The 16,880-nt window shown below is 25.2% G+C and overlaps 1 protein-coding gene across 1 annotated transcript; it reads left to right on the plus strand.

Moving 5' to 3' along the window:
* Positions 1 to 9,560: 9,560 nt before the first annotated feature.
* LOC113869744 (annexin D5-like) lies at positions 9,561 to 15,345 on the plus strand. Its single transcript, XM_027506202.1, has 6 exons — positions 9,561 to 9,636; positions 10,400 to 10,545; positions 10,702 to 10,920; positions 12,441 to 12,656; positions 13,076 to 13,165; positions 15,142 to 15,345. The coding sequence occupies exons 1-6, from the start codon at positions 9,561 to 9,563 to the stop codon at positions 15,343 to 15,345; spliced, it is 951 nt and encodes a 316-aa protein (XP_027362003.1).
* Positions 15,346 to 16,880: the final 1,535 nt, after the last annotated feature.

Genomic DNA, 16,880 nt, shown 5'->3' on the forward strand with positions numbered 1-16,880 from the left:
CATTTTTTACACATTAAATTTTATTAAATGAAGAGTAGAATTTACATAATTTTTAATAAATTTTAATTAATAATTACAAGAATATTATAAAAAGTGTCAAAAAATATTGAATTTCAATAATATAATTATTTACCTACTGCAATTTTACTTTATTTAAACAAAATTATCTTATGAAATAAGATATTTTTAATTTAGAGTGTGTTTAAATGTTATACAATTTGAAGGAAGGAAAAAAAAATAAAGGAAAGGTAAGAAAAATTTTGGATTTGGTTGAAGGAAGGGAAGGGAAAAAAATTTTTGTGGGCCTCATCACACATGATAACAAAAAAAAGTCCTTCCATTTTAGAGAGTTAGTGAAGGAAGGACAGAGAGAAGTATCATAAGATTTGTTTTCTTTTTTTAATTTTTTTAGGTTATAAAAAATTATATAAAATGATTTTTAATTAAAATATTATAATAAAAAATTTAGATAAATTTTTATTTTATTTATTTATTTGCTATTTAAAGAGGCTAAAAAGTCCAAACAACAAATATTAAGTCGAAGACCTACATGCCTAAAGCATCAAGATAAAGGAAGGGAAATAATGAGGAAGGATCAAAATCAAAACAATTAGATGACAATAATCCATTTAGGTCTAGTTTGGCTAAATGGTTAGCACATTAATTAGTTTTTCTGTAAACATGACTAAATCTAACAATTAAATACGTTTAATAACATCCCTAATTCTAACAATCAGGTCATATAAAAGGGGGATGATTCTAAACATTGAGAATTAGGGACAAAATTTCTATAAAGTCATTCTTAATCCAAATAATGTTAAGCCCTTTCTGGATAATAAGATCCAAACCCAATTAAGCTAATTAAGCTCACCAATCATAGGGGATAGGGAGTCAACCTTTTCTTGAAACCAATGATGAATTAACCTTGAACATTTATAATTAAGCTATCATAAGAAGCGGTTCTAGTCACCAAGAAAATAACTCTATTACATTGAGCTTGCATTGATGCACAAGAGGAGGGACCCATTTAATTCAAGTTTATTCCTACACATGCTTAAGAAGAGACCCAGCCAAGTTCCCATAGTAGCCAGAATAAGAGTAAAAATCAGATAAAATTTTTTGAGTAAGACATAAGGGTTGAACAAATTATTTATTAAAATTAAAATTATTTCTCTACTTTCACAAGTACCACACAATAAACCAAATAAATTACCCTAATGAGAGAAGTTACTGGAATTCTAATTAGATAGATTAAATAGTAACCAATCTAAAATGCCTTTACTAAAGAAAGAAGCTCACTGCTGTGAAAAAACAAAAAACTCTCAAACATTCTTAGTATAAACATAGTCTCTAATGACATGAATAACATATTCTTCATCCTCATCACATCTAGTACAAAAAGAAGAAGTTGTCATACTTCGTTTATACCTTTCAATATTGGTGAGCAGTTTATTATAAGCTAATTTCAAGAGAAATTTTTTAACTTTAGGAGGACTCTCCCATTTCCAAACAATTTATGGCAACCAGCAGAGGAATTATTAGGATGAAGTAGTAAAGAATAAGGAGATTTCAAAGAGAAAATATCATCATTTGTCATTTTTCAAAACACAAAATCAGGCTCCTTAAGAATTTGATGGAGGTTTGATATCAGCCACTACCTTGTAAACTTGCTCAGGAAGAACAATAAGAAGTTTCTCCCAATCCCAAACCTCATTAATAGAAAATAAAGTAGAAGAAATATTGCTTAGAAACAATATATGCCTTAACAAACTATGTCATATTACGACATTTTTATGTCCAAAGTATTGATTTCATGGGTTTTTTTCTTTTAGTTTTATTTATATTTTACTTGTATATTATGTTTCTAAATAGGTGAAAGTCATAGTGATCTAGACTAATATGTTTGAGTTGTTGTTGATTTTGTTAGGCATAATATCTTCTACAGGTTTTAAGTGCCTTGAGCAATTATTAGTGATTAGGATAGTCATTTTTGCAATAAGGTTATAAAGACCTTACTTAAGAAATATAAGATGATAAAAAAAATTTCTACACCATACCATTCCTTAACTAATGGGCAAGTCGAGATTTTCAATTGAGAAATTAAGTGAATATTAAAGTGGATTGTACAACTAAATAGAAAGAATTGAAGCCACCAACTAAACGATACTTTTTGGGTTCATAGAATCACTTATAAAGTATTTCTTGGAATGTCTCCTTATAGGATTTTCTTTAAAAAAACATGTCACCTTCTGGTAGAGAGAGTATCGTGCATATTAAGTTGTAAGAGCATTCAACATAGACTTTGATCAAGCAAGAGAAAAGAGAAAGTTTCAATTGCAATAACTTAAAAGAACTCTGCTTGGAAGCTTATGAGAACTCCAAATTTTATAAAGAAAAGAACCAAGCAATACCATGATCAGAGGATTCCTAGAAAGGAGTTATCAATTGACTAGAAGGTTTTGCTATTTAATTCTCACCTTAAACTCATACTAGGTAAACGTCATTCTAAGTAGATTGGTCATTTTATTGTTATTAATGTTTTTCTATATAGTATTGTTAAAATTAAAAGTGATTCCACTAAAAATTTTAAGTACTTTCATGAGAATGCTACACTTGAAAAAGCTACTGAGGAGATCTTTTGGGCAATGCCTACCATTTTATCACCATAATACAAGAGTTTTCCTCTTCATTTTCTTTTATTGCACTTGTTTTATTTTTTATCTTTCTATACTTTTGTTATATTGTGGATAATATGTGATTTAAGTGTAAAGAGGTACTTTTTATTATTTCTTTTTTGCTATTTCTAATTTTAATTATGGTATAATTCTTGTTGTTGTTGTTACTAATTTTGTTGTATCTATTCCTATTTTTTGCAGTTCTATTTTATGTTTATGCAAGATTTTTGTTTTCTACTATAGAGTAACTTTTTCTATTGTAATTTTTGCTATTTTTAAAATTTAATTTCTATTGTTTTTTTATCTGCATTTTTTTTTCTATTTTGCATTCTACATAATTTACACACATATACACAGGGAAGGAAACATGTCAGGTCAGGTTAGGTTTTACTCTAAACAGGCCTGACCTGTAACCTAATTATTAGATCTGAGTCTAGCCTTTATTAAAGGTTTTATTTTTAGCCTGACTTAACTTATTTAGGTGGTCTGGCCTAACTTGAAGCTTGTTAACAAAATTTGCTATAGAAAAAATATCTAAATATTAATAAAAATATAAATATTTTATTATCAAATTAGTTTACATATTTTTCTAATTTTCATGTGTTATCAATAATTATTAAATAATTATAATAGTTTTTATATAATTTTATAACTGATTTTTAAAATATTATTTGACCATTAATTATAAATGTTTCATATTAAAAAATTATATTTTTATTTTCTTATTTTATTTTTAAAAAATTATTAAAGTATTAAATATTTTAATTTTTTTTAAGATCATATTTTATTTGTTTAAAGACATCTTATATTTAACAAATAAAGTCATAATAAACATATAAAATTGATTAAAAAAATAATATTCACACAATTTGTTGATTCAGCTAAAAGAAAATTATTATGTTTTAAAAAATAAATAAATTTAAACTCAATGCAATATATATATATATATATATGTATGTATATATATAATGACAATAATAATAACTATTAAATTAAAAAAAATAAAATAATTATAAAATATTTAATTTTATTTGCTTCATTAATTTATTATTTTAAATTAATAAATACATGTAAATTAAAATATATATTTATATATTATATATAAATTGATAAATTAACTAACAATTTAACTTTTATTTATGTAAATATTTGCATATTATTGAATTTCAAATGTATGTTAATAACTATATTTTTTTAAAAAAAATCTATAAACATCTATGTCAAATTCGTTAAAAATAATTATCTATCAACATCAATGCACTATATATATATGTATATATATGTATATATATATATATATATATAATTAATGACAATAATAATAACTATTAAATTAAAAAAATAATTATAAAATATTTAATTTTATTAATTTTATTAATTTTTTATTTTAAATTAATAAATATACGTAAAATTAATTACACTATAACATTAATATAATATAGAAAATATTACTGTTATAATATATTAAATATATATTTACATATTATATACAAATTGATAAATTAATTAATAAAATTATTTTTTATTTATATTTTTTGTTTATTTAAATATTTATTAATTATTAAATTTTAAATTTATATTAACAATTATATTTTTTATGAAAAAATCTATCTACATCAATGTTAAATTTATTAAAAATAATTATTTAAAATTTGACATACTTATATTTACCCACACTAAAAATTACAATGTGTAGAGATGGAAATAGGCTAGACTACACTTTTTTAATAAACAAAATAAGACTTAACTTTTTTTTAAGATATGTTTAAATAAACAAGCCAGGCTTGAGCTATTTGCAAAACCAGTTAAGTCTGATAAGCCAATCTATATATATATATATATAAGGGAAGAATCTTCTTATACTAGTATAAGTCTAAAAACTCTTATACTTAATCTGAACCTTTCATCTAACTGCTAATGAAGTAATAAATTATAATTTGTTAAATTTAAGTTAAATAAAATACTCAAATTAAGTATAAAAGTTTTTAAACTTACAACGATGTAAGAAGATCTTGTCTCATATATATATAATTTAAAATTAAAGTTGTCAAAACATGTTTAAATAATAAATTTATTTAATAATAAATTTTTTATATTTTAATTGTATTATTATTAAATTAATATATAATGTTATAATTCTTTTTATTTATAATTATATTTAATAGAAATTATATTCTATAAAAATTAAAAATATTTATACACGATTACACTTTTTAAAAAATAAATTTATTTAATAATAAATTATCATATTTATTAGATTTAAACAAGTTAAAGAGTGGTTAAGTCTTTGATCAGGAATAAAACTCAATCAAAACTAAACAAAATAAAATTTACACTTAAAATAATAATATTATATTAATATATTTTTTATATTCTTAATTTTATTATTATTACTATTGAATTATTTAATTATTATATTAATATGTTATGTTTAATTATTTTCTTTATAATAAATAAAAATTATTTAAATAAAAATTATATTTTATTCAAAACTAAAATTTTATAAAAAAATGATAGGAAAAATAAAAAAAAATTAATATAAAATATATATATAATATAAATAATATAATTTTAAATAAATTATATGTAACGATATATACTTTTTGTAACTTAATATGTGTTTTATTTTTACTTGTATAAATTTTTTGAGTAAAGTACTTATAAAAATTTTTTTGCTTGTATTCTTTGTCATTTTTTCTTATTTATTGTTGATATCATTTTTGTTGACAAAAAAAGAAAAAAAGAGAAAAAGAAAAAAAAAGAAAAAATAAAATATTAAAAATTTATATATATATCATGCTTTTGCTTTTCATTTAATTAACCTTTATTAATTATTTTTCTTTTCATTTTATATACTTTTCTTTGAGGCATGTTTTTGTGATGATTTAAACTTGTTCCTAATTATTCTTTTAATCTCTTTGGTTCTTACTTAAAAAAATTTTCTCTTATCCACTGATACCTAAATTCATTATATCCTTAATAAAAGTCTTTTTGATCTTAACATGCATGTGTTCTACCACTTTTGATCTTAAGAGTTAGGGTGTATATCTTGAAAGGTGTATCACTTTTATTCTATGATTAGGTTAGGTATAATTCTTGTTTACTTATGTGTTTTGGAATAATTATTTTATTGTCTTGTCTCCTTGATACTTTAAATGTATAATTTTCTCCTTTTGCTAATAATTGTGAATTTTAGGATCCATCCGAAAGTTTGTAAATATAACTTTTTTTATTATCTTTTGAATAATTTAATTATTTTTATACAATTTTTTTATTCATCTAAATAAGTAAAAATAATTCTTTTTATTATTTTCTTCTCGCTTATTTCAACCAATCTAAACATTAATATTTTTTACCCTATTTCTCATCCTTCTATTTCTTTCTCCACTGTTTCAATTATCATTCAAACATGACCTTTATAGAAAAATAGATATATTTTACTAACATTTTTTTTAGAATAAATTTCAAACTAATTCATCAAAGAAAATATTAATCAGGTTAAAATAAAAAATTATTAACGTATATTTTTTTCATAATCTTAATATATTTTTAACAAATATTTTATACTTTTAATTTCTTAATAAGTTAGTTAGCAAAAATCATTAGTAAAAGAAATCCTAACATATATATTTCTATGTACACAATAGCATTATTTATATTTTAATTTTAACTAAAAATAGAAAAAAAATTGTTCATCTACCTTATATAAATATTTTATTGAAAGACAAATTTTTATTGAAAAAAGGTCTATTCAAATGAACAATAAATTATTTCAATATTATTAGAAGAGGATCAGGATCTCCTTAATAAAAATCTCATTAAGAAAAGTAAAAGTCCTTTGTTATATTCTACCTTTTATATCAATAAACAAGCTGAATTAGAAACAATCACTTTTTGAGTAGTCACTAATTACAAACCATTGAATCAAGATCTTCAATGGCTTAAGTATCCTATCCTAAATGAAAAAATATCTCTTAAATCATTTTCACTCAACAAAAATATTTTCAAAATTTGACATTAAATTAGTATATTGACAAATCCAAACTTAAGAGTCAGATAAGTATAAAATTGCCTTTATCATCCCTTTGAAAAATATGAATGGAATGTAATGCTTTTTGAATTAAAAAATGCTCCTTTTAAATTCTAAAAATCATGAATAGTATTTCCAATCCTTATTCAAAATTTATCATTGTTTACATTGATGTTGTGTTGATTTTTTTCTCAATTGATTGATCAACATTTCAAACATATAAATAATTTTGTTAATACTATAAAAAAATGGTTTTACAGCCTCTCAGTAAAAAAAAATAGTCTTTTCTAAACAAAAATTAGATTCTTAGTTTAGATAATCCATTAGGGAACCATTACTCCAATTAATAGATCTACGAAGTTTGTTGATAAATTCATGAATCAAATCATTAACAAAAATTAATTATAAAGATTCTTATGATGTTGGTGACTTTGTGCCACAATTAAACAACATAATTAAACCTTTACATGATTGTCTTAAAAAAATCCTCCTCCCTAGACTGACCTCTATACAAACATTGTTAAACAAATCAAACTTCAAATTCAAAATTCCATATCTTTATCTTCTAACTCCTCAATCTTTCAAACTTGTTGAAACAAATGTCTTGAGTGACATTCTCAGTAAATACTAAATAAAAAAATAATGTTATTGCATACACTTCTAACAATTGAAATCTTGCACAACAAAAATTTTCCATCATCAAAATAGAAGGTTTAGCAATTGTTCTTTGTGTTTTAAAATTTTAATTAAATTTATTAAATCAAAAGTTCTTGATCAAGGTCGATTGTAAATCAGCTAAAAATATATTACAAAAAGATGTTAAAAAATTAGCATCGAAACAAATTTTTGCAATATAATAAGTTATTTAACTTTTAAGTATTTTTTATTTTGAGATTAAATATCTCAAAGACACTTCAAATTCTCTATTTAACTATCTCACTCATGTTTACTTATAAAAAAAATAGGTGCATATTAAAGAAAGCAACCTTAGCCTTTACTAATGATAAAAGGAGTTCACAAGCCTTACTTGAGCTAACTAAACATCAATCAAGGTCATTTACTTCATATAGTTCATCTGCCAAGAAAACAACCCCCAAACTAGGTCATTTACCTAACTAGCCATCCCATCTTCTCAACATAATCAAACAAATTAAAGTAAACTATGTTTTTTCTATCCTAACTATTATTAGCTTACCTAAAAAAATTTGAGCAAACATAACCTTGAATAGTTAAGAAATTGAGAATTAAATTGGCTTACCAACCCTAAACAAAAACAAATATAGCAATCCAAGCATTTCCTAAAAAATATTCAAATTCTCTGCCAACCAAAAACTCAATATGTACTAGGAGAAAGAAAATCTCTAATCATCCAAATGGAGTTAGAATTTTGAGAAGATCACCTCATAAAGTGATAGAAAAAAAAGAATAATTTTTATCAAAAAAACAAATGATTATAATGGAATCAATCTTACATAGTATCGAAGTTAGTGTAAAAACCACTCTATCTTTAATATTGTAACACTTTTATTAACGTTGATTTATCTTTATAAACATGTTTTGTAGATGCAATAATTTTCTAAGTCTTTAAAATAGTTTCTCACAACATTTTTAAAATTCCTTTTATATATATGAAAAAGGACTTTCTTACATCAGTGTAAATCTAAAAACTCTCACACTCAATCTGAACCTTTCATTTAACTTACATCTAACGACCAATCAAATAATAAATTATAACATGTTAGATGTAAGTTAAGCTTTCATTGTTATACTTAATTTATTTTAGACAAAACTTAGGTATAGTTTATTAAATATTATCGGTGTTAGTTTTTAAATAAAATTAGAGTTTTACTTATATGTAATATATTATAATATTCAATGCTTATCTTTTATTGGGGTAAAATTTTAAATTTTTTATTGAAAAATAATAACAAAAATGTTTATGGAACTGTATTTAAGTTTTTTTCATTTATTTTTTATTAAATATTACAAAGCATCTAACCTGTTCAAAAAATATTCTCCAAATTCAAATTATACAAGAGAAATGCAGCTGAAATGAAAAGTAATGAATATTTAAGAAAATATAAACAACTTAATTTTAGAGATAATTTTTTGGTGTCTCATTTACTTTTTTTAAATTTATTTTTAAGATGTATGTATATAGAAAAGATATATAAAAATAAAATAAAAGATTAAAAAGGACAACATTTAATATCACAATATTAATTTTCAATTATTCGAATAACGAAACTTTTTGATCTATTAAGCTCTCTGTGAGTCTTCTGGCACATGCATTGATCCGGAAACAAGACACCTTTTCCTTCCCAACCCAACAAAGATTTTCAGCCTTCATGGTTTTATGTTGTTTGCTTTCTCCTTCAAATGTTTTAGCTATTCGCTTCATATACAATATTTTCACGTATTTTAATTATATTAATTTATGAACATATTTTAATCATGGGTAAAAAAAAAATCTGTAATAAAAATTTTTACATTTTTTATATTTATGCAATATAAACGAATTAAAAGGATATGCGTAACTCTAGATGCATGCATCTCGCAGCCATTGCTCTAATGTACTATTTGTTGGTTGTTGCCCTTAAAATTAGTTTAGGGAAATTTTGTGTCCTAAATTTAAGATGATAAAAGACACCAATATTAGCAAATTGAAATTTGATTTCTCTATGAAGTGTTACCTAAGATTATGGTGTATCTCATTCTAAATGTGACGAGTAGATAATGAAACAAAACAACTTAACTTCCCCGTAATAACTTCACAAAATTCCCTTTATTTTCAGTTTGCATGTTTTGTTTAATTTGTTTGGCAGAGACACACAAAACTAGAAGAAAGATTGACAATGTCAACTTTGACCGTCCCTCCATTGATACCAACGCCTCGAGAAGATGCTGTCAAGCTGCATAAAGCTTTCAAAGGTTGTTAATTAATGCACGTAAAAAAGCACACATTTTGATATTGCAATGTTTTTCAACACCAATGTGACACGTTGAAGTCCTTTTAGAACCACCATGCATAGCTTAAATGTCATTTGAGGAAACACCATAAATTGAAATAGTGTGATCCTTTTTAAATACCATAACAAATGTAGTTAATTTCTATTCTGTTGAAGGCTGAATATGATAATGTTATCAAATGATTTAATTTAATTGCATGGACAAAATTAATACTACAACGGAGAGGCACATCTTTAGTTTGTTTAGTAGAGGTAATAAAAAAGGAAGAAATAGATAAAGATGAAGCAGAAAAGAAGGTAAAGAGAAGGAAAATTTGACAAAGCATGATATCACCAAACATATTTCTCATATTACAAATCAAATTCATCGATCCTCTGCCAAATTTTATACCTGAATTTTTCCCTCATTGCTTCACCTTCACCTTCATTTGCACATTACTCTTTGACCCTTTCCTTATCATCAATTTTTGCTTGACTCAACCATAAGCTATGTAATGGTTGAATAAGGAAAGATTAGTGTAAAATTCTAATGTGATGTGAAAAATAATAATGTTGTTCTTTCAAATAACGTGCTCTCCTTTTCCTGTATTTTGTCTTTTCTTTTTCTTTTTTTCATATCACACTGAAAATGGAAAATATATAGTTCCCTTCTCTCTTTATGCTTATATAGAAACAAGATGAAAAATCACCATTTGAGTCATCATGTCATGTATTTCTTATTACAGGCATTGGCTGTGACACGTCTAAAGTTATCAAAATCCTTTCTCACAGGAACTCAGAACAACGCAGCCTCATTCAACAAGAATATGAAACTACTTACTCCGAACTACTTTCCAAACGGATATCTTCAGAGCTTCATGGGAATGTCAAGGTAAATAGACAAAGGTCACAGTTTTTGTGTTATCACTGAATAGCTGAGAAATAACTGAAGATGCATTTTTTACCCTCTCAAATAAGAAAACAACATCTTTTTCATAAGTTTGCATCGATCATATCTCTTACTCATCTTGCTTCTAAATGCTTTCAGAAAGCACTTTTGCTTTGGCTGCATGATCCTGGATCTCGGGATGCTTATGTAGCAAAACGAGCCTTAACTGCAAAGGTCGTTGATAATCAAGCCATTACAGAGATTATATGTTCTCGCACCCCATCACAATTGAGAAGATTAAAAGAAGTTTATTTGTCAACTTATCATTCCAATCTTGAGGGTGACATCGAAAGCCAAACAAGTGGTGATCACAAAAAGGTGCTTCATCCATCCCCTTACCTCTGCTATCTTTTGCAATGAGTTTTTGGTTGTGCATTATCTATATATAGTATGATTTATATATCTTATGTGCAATCATATATTGAATTAGAATCCAACAAGTCATACCAATGATTTCTATTATGTTAATAAATGATGAAAAACAATTCAATGCATTTCCTGTGGTTAAGAAAAATAGGATTTTTAGTCATGGTAATCAAAGATTGTCACAAAATACTGTCAAGGGGAGGGGGGGGGGGTTGATTTTGTTTCTTAACCTTCGAGATGCTTTTTGGACAAATTCTTCACTTTCTAACAATGAACCAAAGGTCTTTTATTTCTTTGATGACCATGTAATGGTTTTTTTACTTCCTGAGAAGAATGTATAACATTTATCATCAATTGATCCAGCCTAGTCTCTATTCAATATATCCAATCTAATTGTTATCTTTTTCAAGCTGGTAGTTGCCTGCATGTTAAGATATACCAATTCTTTTGGTGTCTTTACGTACCCTAACTCTAAGATTCTCTTAATCATCAATAGCTAGATAATTTCGTAGTCCCTTTTCTCCATGGAACACTAGTGTCTGCTAATATGTAATTTGTAAGGAGTTTTGAATTAATTTCTACTTTTTCTATTATTGGTTGGGATATTGGTGGTTGTGGTGCTTATAACATAAAACTTCCAGCCTGCATAGAATTTTCAAGAGCATTGACTATTAGTGATAAGGAAACCTCTTGTATGTTTTCATATAGCTAGTCTCATATATGACTCATACCCAATCCAGGAGTATGCATTGCATGGACTAAATATGGTGACAAGAAAGCTTACTTAAGACTTGTTAAGATAAATATTACAAGACTCTTAAATTTGGATAGGATCTCAATTTATTTCATTTCATAATTGCTAATTATTTTTCATAGAGACCCAAATCTCTATGCTTTATATTGGTTATTAAAGTTATCAGATTTGGTCCCAGAACATGCTTTTCCATTCTTAAACTAGGCAGGTAGTTTAAGAATGGAAAATTTAGGAATTATAACATAGGATTCGTCCAAGAAGCCATCACCTGTTAAACCTTAAAAGTTGAGACTGTTTTCACAAGTCACTCGAAACTTCATGTTAGCAAATCTGAAATTGCCTGATGAAATAATTGAAAATTTTATAGTAATAATATATTTAGTCTAATCCTGAATAAAATTATATTTTCTTTTATAATTTAAGAGAAATGTCAATAACACACTCATAAGTCTATTTTTTTCAACAACTTAATTATTGGGTGAAATACAACTAAATCGACTCAATAATATGGGCTCATTCTTTATTAATTAGATCCAGTAATATTTACCCAACAACCCAAATAATGCTATGTTAGAGAATAGAAAGTGTATTGTGTATTTTCAATTTTAGAAAGCCAATTCTTGTGATTGATCAAACTCTTACAATATTCAAGCTAGAACACTTAGCCTTATGAAACTTGTGTAAGATCCTGATTTTTTAATCTGTGATAATTTAATAGTTGTTGCTTGCGTATGTAAGTACACCGCGTTATGAAGGGCCAGAATTGGATACTGTAATAGTACAACAGGATGCAGAACAATTGTATAAATCCGGGGAGAAAAGATTTGGAACTGATGAGAAAATGTTCATAAAGATCTTCAGTGAAAGAAGCAGCACACATTTGGCTGCAGTTGACTCTGCTTACAAAGCTTTATATGATCACTCACTCGAAAAGGTCTTATATTTATCCATATGCCTTCAAATAAGTATTTTAAACTTTTAACAATTAAGACTGTTTAACTTAGAGAAAAAGTTAGAAAAAAATATAAAATATGAATAAAACTTATTTTATAAATTAGAAACAATTTTTATTTCTTTGAGAAACTCTCATTTTTTTTATATTTATTAATTTTTCTTTTATAATTTTTTTTTCTAGAAGTTATTCTAAATTGGGTCATATGTGATACTATATATATAGCATTACTTTTATCTTTCACATGAATACACGTATTTTTAATAGATACTTCAAATACAAAAAAACAAACATAAAAATACCTTATTTTAGTGGTACATCGAAGATTTTCGTAGATAATGATTTACTTTTCTTTTCCTCTTTATTGGATGTGCCGATTCCAACTCATCTTTCTCATGCAGGCAGTAAAGAAAGAAACATCAGGCTCATTCAAGAAGAGCCTCTTGACCATACTACGTTGTGCTACTGACCCTGCTATGTACTTTGCCAAGGTATTCGTTGTTCCCATGTTGCCATTATCCGAAACTTCTATCTTAATCATGCTTTACTGTTAGATTTTGTTCTTTCTGTACGTTCTTATAAGAGTCTTGTTAATGAGTATTTTATTTTTAAGAGAACTGGTTAAATAATCAATCAATAAATAAAAAATTATTGAAAACCCTGATGAAGTTGAACTCGAAATCACAGCTGGAGTGTGTGTTGCTGACACCTTCATAAAAAGTTTTCGCTTGTAATTCTTAATCTAATACTCTAAAACTTGTTAGCATTCTTCTTTTTATTATGAAGTATCAAAGAGTGAAAAATTGTGTACTTTTTTCTTCAACACCCTAATAAAATCTTTCTTACTTGATGATACTATTGGGATTCATCTGTTGAAAAGAAAAACAAAAAAACGAGGGACAGAGAGAGAATAAAGACTGAATATTTTGATTTTGATATTAAGTGTTTTGGTTGGTTATTCCAAGTAGCTTGTAGCCAATATATTTAAATTTTATAGGTTTGTTTGATTAAAATAGAATTGTTTAGTAAATAATTTTAGTTTACTAACTTATAACATTTTTTTCATACAATACTTGAAATAGTGTATAAGTAGCTTATAAGTTTTTATTATTTTATCAATAATATTTTAATAAAGTTCCTCCTTATCCCCTCTTTATTTTGTTCATTATTTTGGGGATTACATAATAAAACACAATCAAATGTATCTTAAATGTTTATTTTAATTATTATATTTTTTTAAGATTTTTTTTAATATTATACTACTTATTTTAATTATTGAACTATTTATAATATTTTTAAAATTTTAACACAATATTAGATCTTTAAAAAAAATATAATAATAGTTTATTATCAACAAAAAAAAAACCCTAAAATTACAATCACTTAAAAATATAATTTTTCAACAAAATAATAATTTTTTCTATAAAAAATATACACATGTCTTTTTATGTCATTTTAAATTTATTAATCTGATAAATAATTAATTTTATCAAATAATTATAATTTAATAAGCTAAATGCTTAACATTTTAACAGTCACCCAATAGCTTTTAGGAAAAAAAAATTAGTTTTTCATTTATTTCTAGTTTATCAATTATTTTTATCAAATAGACTATTCATTTGACAAAATATGATTTGTTACATATGTTACAATGTGACATAAAAGATAAACTATAATCCCTGTTTAGACTTGTATTAATCCTGAAGGATTAAATATATTTTTGCTCTCTTAAAGTATATTGTATTTTAGTTTTGATCTTTATAAAAGTATATTTTTGTTTTAGTCTCTATATTTTTAAAATTATTAATTTTAGTTCTTAGTCACTGTTAAATGATATATGACAAACTTAGATGTTTTCACTTGTTTCGTTTACCTAAAAGCACATCAATGAAAGTGATTAAAAGAAATAATTTTAAAAATTTAGAAACTAAAAATAATTTTGCACGAACTGATATAAAATTTTGATATACTTTGACAAAACAAAAACATACTTAATAACTTGTTTGGTTTTACATGAAATTCACTCAAATATGAATTATTTTAATGCTGTAGGTCATAACTTTCATATTAAAACATGATTTATCATGATATTGTTGGATTTTCAAACACATTGAGTAAATATTAAAATATGAAAACTAGCTTTAATTTAGATACTATTACTGTAAGATAAAAGTAAGATATTGTTGTAAATTTATCATGTATTCTAATTATCTGTTTAGTATTCCCTTTCTTTCTCACGAGTTGTTGTTTACCGGTGCTTTATACAACTTAACTAACCTTTCTTCATCAACCTTTATACGTAAGTACATCCCATTTAATATTACATTTCTGTTGAATCAAAAGTTATGATAGGTTTTATCCACTCCTAACTTGTGATATAAGGCTTTTTGCTGTGCTGATATGTGTCAATTACATTATTAATTGCGACCTTGCCAACAAAATAATGTTCGCACTTTATTTTTTGCAGATTCTTCGCAAGTCAATGAAGGGTGTGGGAACAGACGATAGTAGACTAATAAGGGTAATTGTAACAAGGACTGAGATAGACATGTACCATATAAAAATAGCATATTATAAGAGATATGAAAAGCCATTAACCCATGCTGTTCGTTCAGACACATCAGGAAATTATAAGGATTTTCTTCTACAGCTTTTAGGTTCTGATTATTAGTAGACAACAACATAAGTTGGGCATTATGTACCAAGCCAAGTAAACCATGTCTTTTTTGTCCTTCTAATGTATTTTGTTAAACTTAAAATCAAGCCATCCAAAGAATTATGTTACGGTACGTGTTTTCAGATTAGGAAATTTTACACATCAGAACAGAAACTCTATAAGGAAGTCGCTGGCTTAAATGGAAGTGTTTTTTTTTTTCTTTTTTGTATTAACACTACTATTGTTTTTTGTTTATAGAATTATCTGTTAAATCCATTCTATATTTGTGATCTGTCTAGCTCGTTTGAAATTATATTTATTTTATTTATTATATAAATCTTAATTTTAGTTCTCCAAATTCATTTGCATTTTAATCTTTTATTCTTATTTTCTACATTCTAATCCTCAACATATGTTTTTGTTTGTTTCAAAGTTAAGTAAAATTAAAAGGTCTGTTAAAATTAATATTTATCGTTATGACTAAATTGCATGTTAAAATTGATCTTAATTAATCGCAAACATTTATTGAAATGTTTATTTTTTTTAAAAATGTAAAAATTAATTTTCCTTTAACTATAGAATAAATATTCAAAGTTTAGTTTCATAATATTTGAGGAAGGAATCGTAATGGTAGTTTTGACAGTGACAATTTGGTAGTAACTATAATGGGTTCCGTCAATTTAATTCCTACTAGCAAAGTGTAAATACGTAGAAAGCATGTAAAAAAAGAATTCTTTTGATTAATTTATATTCAATGGTAATAGTCAGTCCTGCAGTGAGGAATTACACCAGAAAAGCAAGGAAGTGCAGTATAGAATTTAAGAAATTACAAATAAAAGAAGGAAAGACAAGTCAAAGACAAACACAGAGAGCAAAGAGATTCATCCAAAATCTACCTACTCCCTAAAACTCTTCGCCCACTACATATATTATTATTAACTGTTCTTAAACCGCAAAGGAACCCGTGTTACACGTTTGCTATGTCTAACTGCATTATTCTGCCCACTATCTTCCACCATAACAGTGCCATAATGATAACAATGTGGTGACAATGATGATTTGCAACTTCTTCACCATTAGCAAAGTATTAATGTTTGCTGGATTCATACGAAGCTATGATAGACGAAGGTTCCTAGTGATGACAATGTGGCCTTGTATTATTGAGAATGAAAGTGAGGGAGGTGAGGTTTGTATGAAATAAACTTTATATAGAGAATTAAAATGTAAAAGACAAGAATGAAATATTAAAATGTGAACAATTTTTAAGGAAAAAGCATATGTCAATTCATTTTAACGTTAATATGTTGAAATTAAAATCTGTTTAAGAAATTAAAATTTTATTTAGAAATTATTTTTTTTTAAAAGGAATGAAAGGGAGGATAATAGAAGGGATGAAAATGTTTATTTAATGATAAGTTGCCTGTGAATTTTTAGATAAGAGACAAAGGTTTTATAAATTCTCTACAACTTTTCTGTTCACATGTTTTAGCTTCCTCTGGTTTATATATAATGTTTGGAAGGAGATTTTTAGTAAAAAAAGACATATTTTT

The sequence above is a fragment of the Abrus precatorius genome, unplaced genomic scaffold, assembly GCF_003935025.1.
Source record: "Abrus precatorius isolate BTA unplaced genomic scaffold, Abrus_2018 Scaffold6, whole genome shotgun sequence".
Taxonomy (NCBI): Eukaryota; Viridiplantae; Streptophyta; class Magnoliopsida; order Fabales; family Fabaceae; genus Abrus; species Abrus precatorius.